This window comes from Amblyomma maculatum, chromosome 1 (genome assembly GCF_055883805.1).
Source record: "Amblyomma maculatum isolate TAMU_Amacu chromosome 1, ASM5588380v1, whole genome shotgun sequence".
NCBI classification, from domain to species: Eukaryota; Metazoa; Arthropoda; class Arachnida; order Ixodida; family Ixodidae; genus Amblyomma; species Amblyomma maculatum.
The window spans coordinates 329,798,744-329,808,078 of record NC_139344.1 but is presented as its reverse complement, the minus strand read 5'-3'; the positions used below and the strand labels follow the sequence as shown (position 1 = coordinate 329,808,078).

Below are 9,335 nucleotides of genomic sequence, written 5' to 3'. Positions count from 1 at the left end.
AACTGCTACAGATAATGTACAATTTAATGTATATGAATAGTTAACACTGACAATTACAACAATGGAAATGCAGTTATTACAAGAACGTTGACGTTTTATTTGCGAAGATACGTTGTTGGGCAAGTTGGTTCATGGCGATATGAAGGTAGTGCGCAAAAAGACAATCAGGAGGCAAGTCAGGACGGTACGAGAACGAAAAAAAAAAAAAAAAGCATAGATCTAACTGGATCAATTACCCATGCGGTCCTCGCGTGTCCGCGACACAGAAGAGGAAGAACATTGGGATGTGACATTTAGCGTTAAAGCCTTCTCCTTTAGCCTGTTCGTGACGCCGCGCACTCCGATGTCCCGACGACCACAGATGCCTTTCTACCCTCCGTCGGCACGCATGGGATTTTACAGGGGCGGTCCCCAGTTTCCTAGCCCGGGACGACGGCGCCCACCTTTGATGACGGCCCCCTTCCTTCTGGCTCGTCCCGACGGCAGTGATGTCCCGGGAGGTGGTGGTTAGTTTATTTACATTGCTACAAAGAAATATCTCCGAGAGTGCGACGGAGCTTACACAACAAGGTAAACGAGAAAGAGAACAGACGAGAGGCAGGCTTTAGTGCAAGCTCTTTTCCCAGTCTGATTAATTCACCTCACAAATATTCTAGCTATAGCAAAATTTCTTTTAGTCTTTTGCAACGCCGCTACCAAATATAGATCACATAATGTGCTGACAACAGATGTTGCTAACTTCCTAAGTACATTAAATGGAGCTGAATCCATTTACGAAACTATCTCATTTTTTGCGCGAAGAAATTGCCGTGCAAACATAAAGAAACCTTGACAATATGTGCCAGTATATATTTAGTGCGACCGTAACCCTGCACTTTTATTCACCAACGTGTCGAAGGCCTGAACGCATCACTGTCCGAAAAACGCAGGCCCCACTATTTTCCTTCCCAACCTGCCACCTTTCTTACCCCTGGGCTCACGACCATTTCCAACGGGAGCCATCATACGTGTTCCTGGAATGCCGCCATTGGTGGCTGGAGAACCGATTCCTCTCGCCCCTGGTGAACCCCTACCTCCAATAGCACCCCCGCCGCCGGCTGAGCTGCCGACGCCATATGACGCCCAGGTGTACCCTTCAACGTCTCCACAGCCCCGCTTGCCGCTGCGGCAAGAGGACAGGCGGTCTGCAGCGCCGCTGATTATCATCCCTACTCCGTCAGGCTGTGGCGGCTCTTCGGCCCCTACCATCCTGCCAATGCCTATCCCGATGCCCATGCCGATGCCGATACCATCTTCGGGGTCTGGCTCAGGCGCGTCTCAGGTATTCAATGGCTGCGGTTCATTATATTTTTGTTACTGGACGCTAGCACGCGCAGGCATGAATTTCGCTCACTGTTAGATTGATTGCAACAAAAGAGAGCAGTGTCAATGTATTGGAGTTGCGTTTATGTAAACCCCGCGTTAATGCTTTCCAGCACAAACAGAGGAAGCGGATTCACTAGGTGCAAAACAAGGCTTTCGGTATTTCGTGAATCTTCATTCCTGTGCTTTCATAAAGTAAGTTAAGTATTCCATGCGCCTTGAAGCACGTTCAAATTTCTCATATTATTTCACATTTTACTCTTTCTGACGATCCAACTAAGACCACCTCGTGATTTTAAGCAGTGATTTTCGAGACTCCGTCCTCATTAGGTGTCACGTGATTAGGGATAAGCGATACCAAAACAAATTCTGTTCAAATTGACGTTTTAGCTAACTCGAAGGCATGTGCTCGATATTATCTGGAATGCCTTCGCTGAGGTGCCATTGTTTGTTTTTCTTTTCTTTCTATTATAAGTGTGTAAGTGTGTGTGTGTAGGGGGGGGGGGGGGGGATAAGGGGGGGCTCCAGCGAGAATCATGTTTAAACCAATGTGTTTTATTCATCTTCAATTGGAAGCGTTTTATACGGTTCGGTTGCACCCCCACCCATCAACTTTGCGTGCTTAGGTGCGGAAGCAATCATATGGGAGGTTGGTGGATCAACAACTTATTCCCGTAATGATGTTAAAGGTTCCACTCTCCAGAAAATCTTGTGTCGGCGTTGGCGCTGTCAGCGTTTTTGAGCGAACAATCACGGACATGCTTTTGGCAGGTGTTAGTTGGCAGGTGACATGGTCGGGCACTGATTGGTCGACCGGTTGTGTGACGACACGAGAACATGTGACATGGGCAAGCTTGCAGGAACTGCCAATTCAGGCCGCTCCATTGAGATGGCAACCGAACCCTCCCGGACCCATGAATCCCAGCCAGACACGTTACTCTAGATAGACCATGTAGGCTCGTTCGCACGGTTTGGTTAAATCGACTCTTTTGTACCCATGCTTGATTTAGGTTTGGTTTATAGGGCTTAACTTCCCAAAGCGACTGAGGTTATGACTAACGGACACCGTAATAGAGGGATAAAGAAATTTCGACCACCCGGGGTTCGTTAACATGCACTGCTATTGCACAGCACACGGGCGTCTTGCTTTTCACCTTCATCGAAAAACTGTTGCCGATGCCGTGATTAAATCCCGCATCATAGGATTCAGCAGTCGAACACCCTAACCACTGAGCCACCGCAAAGGGGCTGCTTTTTGCCTATGCTGGCTTGTATCCACCATGATGTGGCAGCTTACGGTTGGATGCTAATGACACGTGCAGAATGATAGAGGCACAAATTAAAGGATTGGTGAGTATGTCTGTAGCACACTCATGCAGACATGCGAAGGGAGGCTTCGCGCCTTCTTTTACAATTTCTACAGGACACTGACCTTGACTCTGGATGGTGATAGCAGGAATGAACTCTATTCTACTGCGAGTGAATGTGTGCGCAGATGGTGACATCTGGAGTGGACTATGTTATAGTGTGAGTGAATGTGTGTATAGATGGTGTCAGCTGGAATGGACTATGTTTTACTGTGAGTGAATGTGTGCATAGATGGTGACTTCTGGAGTGGACTATTTATAGTGTGAGTGAATGTGTGCTTAGATGGTGACTGCTGGAGTAGATTATGTACTGTTTTAAGTGACTGTGCGCATATAGTAGTGCAGATATCGCAGATATTAGGCCTTTTTTTCAGAACCTAAGTGACGCTACGGTGGAGCAATTGCTGGCAGAATAAGCAAGGCTATAATCCCACCTGTAGCATACAACAACTCAACTCAACTCAACTATGCCTGCAGCGAAGTGCATCTACGCGGACGTCAGTCAGCAAGAGTAGCAACTGAGAGGAGCTATTAACGCTTTCGCGTCATACCCTTAAAGACCGAGCTTAACTTTACGTGACTTTTATTTATTATTCTTCTTGAATCTTTGTCACGCCACGGCCAAGAGAGTCTAGTTCACAGAGATAGCTGCAGGTTGTGGCTCCTTTACAAGAGAATAATGCCTGCAAAAGGCGGCCGTGAAATCAGTTTCAATAAAGGCACAACATGTTGATGAAAGTTTGGTTGTCAGCAGAACATAGCCTTGCTGAGCTATTTAGCTGCCAACGAGGTTGCAAATACATTGTTATCGTTTCGCGTTCTCCTTTGTCTTCTCTAAAATTGAGGCTTAAGTGTACACCGTCAGTGAACATTGAATAGTCTCACCACACGTGACTCTAAACCCACTGGCGGAAGAAGAACGTGGCGGCTCTGATAGCGACCCAGATTCATCTCATCCACATTCGAACACGTTAAGTGCGCCGAAGGCCCAGGCGCACACCGCTGGGCTGTACCGTCATGCACTTTTAGGTCATGCTATATAAAACGAGAAAATTGAAGATAGCAGTATCGCCTGTCCGAGCTGGTGATGCTCTCTACTTTATTTTCAGCCAAGCATCACAACGCTCGATCTCCAAACGCTACACACGAAAACTGCATGTTCATGCAGCCGTTCTAAGCATTTACGACGATAGGCGTTCTAGCACTCTTGCAGGAGGATGCGCTATCAAGGACTGTGTTAAAAAAAAAACGAAAACAGAGAGCCGTAAAGAAATCACAATTAGGCTAACCGCAATTTGTGCAACGAAAGCAAACAGCCATTTCTTATCGTGACATCATACCATCATGATACCAAAATAGCGCGGTAGGTTTCGTCCCTGCTAAACCGATTATGATGCGAAAGCACGAGATTATGCAGTCTAAACTGCAAGTGTGACGCCATCTGGCATCCACCACGTTAAAGGGATGAGGTTTAACAGTGGCCTCCGCGATCGTTTCCAGTGCAACGGGTCGCTTGATTGCGGAGGCTGTGGGTTTGTAGCGCCATCTGGAAGCCGCCGCGTCAAACGGCGGAGGTTTAACCCTATTTAAACCTGGTTGTAAACAAAGGGAGCACCCGCCGCAGCGGCTTAGTAATAAAGACATTGAACTACTGAACCCTAGTACCCGGGTCAAAATCCTAACGGTCCAAATCGGCTCCTACCTTTTTTTTTTTTTTGCGAGCGCACAAGAGGTCATGGTCGATCATTGGTCAATCATAGGCACCATCACTCTCTCTCTCTGTTGGCTGGCGGACTTGAAAGACCCGTCGAAGGTTCGCGCTTTCAAACCGCTATACCGGACAGAGCTTGAATTACCGCGCGACTCTACGTGTTTGTGATCTCACGAAACAGCTGGGCCAGTTAGAACGACGGCACAAACAAGACCTCTCAGACAAGGTAGTGTGTCGATGACGGGGTATAAGTGCTTTCCCACTAAAAATGTGTAATCCTGGTAATCGGATTGATGACAAGCGGTTCCTTGGTCCGGGTATCACGCTGGCAGCTCTTGCTCCATGACGTGAGCATTAAAATCATCATGCTAATGGGCATCATGCTTTCCCTTTGATTAGGGTCCTATCGTGATAGCACCGCAACCACCTTCGTACCCTCCACCTCCTCCTCCTCCACCTCCACCCTCGCCTCCCCCGCCATCGCAGCCGACGTCGAGCATCCAGGATGTGATGGCCATCATGGCGATGATGCAGCAGTTCACTACAATGGATGACGGATACGAGGATGACGAGGACAGCGAGGAAGACGCGAAGTCTGTGGCCAAAGAAAAGAAAAAGAAGAAGAAAGAAAAGAAGAAGAAAAAGAAAGAACGCAAGAAGGAGCGGGCGCGGAGGCAGAGAGAACGGCAAGAGGCAGAGCAGCAACGTCAGCTGCAGCAAGAACAGGTAAGCCGTACGCACTAGATCTTAGCCGTTACGATGGGCTTAGTTGCTTCACTTGTTTGGCGTTTACGCAACCAAAAAACTCACTGAACCGTACAATTGCAGCGCAGCACTTCAAATGGCAAATGATATGCGCAGACTGCCACGCTCCGAATCCAGTGTGTGTGTGTGTGTGTGTGTGTGTGTGTGTGTGTGTGTGTGTGTGTGTGTGTGTGTGTGTGTGTGTGTGTGTGTGTGTGTGTGTGTGTGTGTGTGTGTGCGTGTGCGCGCGCGCGTGTGTTTGTGCGCGTGTACGTGTGCGTGTGTGTGTGCGTGCGTGCGTGCGTGCGTGTGTGTGTGTGTGTGCGTGCGTGCGCGCGCGCGCGCGCGCGCGCGCGTGTGTGTGTGTGTGTGTGTGTGTGTGTGTGTGTGTGTGTGTGTGTGTGTGTGTGTGTGTGTGTGTGTGTGTGTGTGTGTGTGTGTGTGTGTGTGTGTGTGTGTGTGTGTGTGTGTGTGTGTGTGTGTGTGTGTGTGTGTGTGTGTGTGTGTGTGTGTGTGTGTGTGTGTGTGTGTGTGTGTGTGTGTGTGTGTGTGTGTGTGTGTGTGTGTGTGTGTGTGTGTGTGTGTGTGTGTGTGTGTGTGTGTTCTGAGGAAAGAGACAGAGTACTGACCGCTTGCACTTGTGCTCTTCACTTGCTTGTTTTATTTAGGTACTACAAAAAAAATCTACCGCTCCCAGCGTTATGTCCTTCTCACAAAGAAATGCACGGCGCGGATACTTAATAGATTAAAATTGGGTCCCTCTGCCCACAGTCTTCATTAGAGGAATAAGGCATCTGATTTTTGCAATGTGATTGTTGTTTGATTGAAAAGATTATTCCAATAAACTGTAATGCCGGTTTAAGCGATGCCTGCACAAAGGATACGGAGCGACGGAAAACTTTTGTTTGCTCGTATGTCAAACTTGCGATCTTGACATTCGCCGAAAAATGCTACATGTTCCCGACAAACTTAACCGAGGTTCAATAATATACGATGGATCCTATTGCAATGAAGCAAACTTAAGGCTAGTATATAGAACATCTGCTTTAACGGGTGTTTTTTTTTTTTTTAGAGGGTCTAACATTTTTATTATAACGGAACTTGATTCAGATTCATTTCAGCCTTGAGGCTGTTTTGAAAGCTATGGCGGACATCGGCAAAGAGGCAGAATGGGTTGATTCGATAGTTAACTAAGTGCGTTGAGTAATCTCCATAATATCCACTTTTGGGAGGCATCTCGTATTTGCATAATTAAAGTTCGTCGTTGAGAAAAAATGCATTAAAAATGTGCTGTGCACACGAAGCAAGACATATAAATGGCATCTTTATAGGCATTATTAAAGAGTTTTTAACAAGGGTAGAAGGGGGGGGGGGGGGGGGAGGGGGTAAGCCTCAGTTCGCAGGTCGAACCAACGTCTCGACAAGTGGACTTGTCTTCGTCTGGGCAGAGCGATCATCACTGGCAGGGGTTTAAATACGCTTTTCCATCCGAAGATAAACTGGGGAGTGGAAGGGTGGCCGAGGAGAAAGTAGGGCATGGAGTGGAGCAATGGAGGGTGGTTGAGAAGAACGTAGGTCAAGGTTTCATTTAGTGCTTCAGTTAAGCCTAGCCAAGCTTAATTAGGCTTGCGAAAGCGTAATATGGCCAATAGTCGTTCAGACAGTAGTATTCTACCGTAATGTGACCTTACAGTCGTTTGGCTTTAGCTACGCCTATTACATGCTTATGTAAGCTTAACACGCCTAACTACGCCAATATGTGATCAGAGACGTCCCAAATTCCTTTCCAAACAATTATTTGGTTAGGCTAACTAGTTTTGGTATTGCCCTTGGTCATGGGCATAGTCATGACAGTCATGGTCATCAGTCATAGCTAGCCATAGAATAATCATGTATAGCAAATCTAGGCTTGGTTGTTGGAAACCGGAACACGAAAGTCGGCGCAATCAATCGTGCCTCGTTCGACGGGCTTCGCACAAGAAAAACTGCTAACGGGAGCCTGAAGCTTGTTTACATTTTTATGTGGAGCATCGTGAAAATGTAGAAAGCATGTTAAAATTCGTGTACTGCGTTACTTGCACATTAACAACAAATAGAGATCGAAAAAGGAAAGCTTGAAAGCTGTTTTTTGCGAAGCTTTTTTCTTTTCTTTTTTCTTCTTTTTAGTCTGCAAGCGCAAGACATTCGTTGTCGGGAGGCCTAAACATTTATAAACAGATCGTTCTTCGCGCGTGTTGTTTCTGGGACGAGTAATCAGGTGAAGTTGCTAACTTTGTGAAAATTAAAATAATATTCGCTGTTTCTAATTGCCAGCGAACGCTATTTTCACGCAGGAAAAGAGACAACCGCAGCCGAAGCCCAAGTCTAAGCCAAACATGGCCAAAACTATGGTGGACGCAGGCTTGGATGAAGACTTCGACGATCTACGTTGACGGCGGTTGGAAAAACTGTTGGCGGTTATTTCGGTAGTATTACATGTTGCCCGTTACGCCGATCATATGTAAATGGACCTTACTGACAATTTGTTCAAGAAACCTAGGCCTTCGTAGCTACGGAACTTTGTGCGTGTCGCAAGATAAGAATAACAACTAGTAACTATATAACACGTATACGTACCACGTTGCAAAAGATAGCCGAGGGAGCTGTTGTTGTAGGCAAATCCGTAGCGGATGCCTTCATTTCAAATTTGTAACCTTGGTTTCGCAGGGTTGTTTCTACATTTATATAAAAACCTTGTATGTGACACTAGTGATACCAAAATTTATACGTAGCCGTCTATCACAACTTTCTTCATATTAACCACTCCTTCGGCGTTTTGAAGTCATACAGTCTTAAGAAGTACAAGTTCGTCAATTAGGCTACTGCGTATCTGATACATGCCTCATAATAACAGTCATTTATTCACAACTTTCTGTAAGAACTACACAAGTTCCAAATTTCATTTCACTTCGTTTTTATAACGATAAACGGTAGACAACAATAGTGCAAATAAAGGCACAGCATGGTGCGCCCCAATAACAAGCAGGTATGATACGAACTTGGTAGAGTAAGTCATTGTATTGTGCTGTGCATCATGGGGTGGGTATGCCGTGATTGCGTTCAACTGCTGAGCCCGAATAACGAATTAGTTTATCGCCTTCGGTGGCGGTAATTAAAAGAAAAATATTATGGAGTTTTCAACCTCTCCGCGAGGTAATGAGACATGGATAATTTGTGTCGTCAGCGCCATATACGTGAAATTACTCCCTTTTCAAAACAACTTGGTTGTACCTAGGTGTTGGGGCGTTGCTGTCCAAAAGGTCTTTCTCGCTATCTGTAGCAAATATTTGGTGCAGAACTTAGGTCGTGCTACGTAGCGGTGCACCAAAGTATTATATGTGATTGAAAATTATTAAACGCATTGTATGAATGTAGTCTGCTGCTTGTTGGTGTCGAATTCTCATTCATTTTCGTTACACCTGCGTGAATAGCACATCTTCATTCAAATACAGATTGGTTAAAATATATTACCATCCTGCTTTTTTTAACGCTCAGGGTGGTTGTTTTAAAATGTAATTCGGAAATAAGTAGTTAATTTAAACGTCTTCCCAGGGCGCAAGCACTGTACGGCGAAAATCCACTTTCCAGAAATGATAGGGCAAATCGGCAGTGTGGTACAGCTGTCCACGTGTGCGCACGTAACAGCCCTAGTGCTGTATGAGAGCTGCCGTCATGACCATTTTTCAGAGTCATTGCAAATGCTCCTTTGAGGAGAGATAAAATTCATGGTACCTCGTCCCAGTGAGATGTAGGCATAAATTTCATAAGAGAAAACGGACATCGCTTTCCAGAGCGGCTCATATATTGTAGTAGCCGCACTTGATTTTTACAGCTTCCATCACCATCGATTTTTCACAGCTTTTCATAGCCAACGACAACGCACTGGGCCGCTTTCGACGCATTTTGTTGTGTGGCGAGTCGCGTAACCGTCGCAGATCCCGGGGGTAGCAGAAATTGCACTAGCAAGCACTATGTATCGGTGTCACGGTTGACTGTACGACTGCTACCACATTTACAACAGTTGCATTCACAAGACTGTGTACTGACAGGTGGTGGTGGTGAAAACATTGAGAAGCATATAGATAAAGGGCCGACGACTAGTGCAATTTTAG

The 9,335-nt window shown here is 46.1% G+C and overlaps 1 protein-coding gene across 1 annotated transcript; it reads left to right on the top strand.

Moving 5' to 3' along the window:
- Positions 1 to 343: 343 nt before the first annotated feature.
- Positions 344 to 8,563, top strand: LOC146207408 (uncharacterized). Its single transcript, XM_084587107.1, has 4 exons — positions 344 to 506; positions 930 to 1,321; positions 4,840 to 5,166; positions 7,518 to 8,563. Exons 1-4 carry the CDS (start codon positions 344 to 346, stop codon positions 7,614 to 7,616), a joined length of 981 nt encoding a protein of 326 aa, XP_084443233.1. The 3' UTR covers positions 7,617 to 8,563.
- Positions 8,564 to 9,335: the final 772 nt, after the last annotated feature.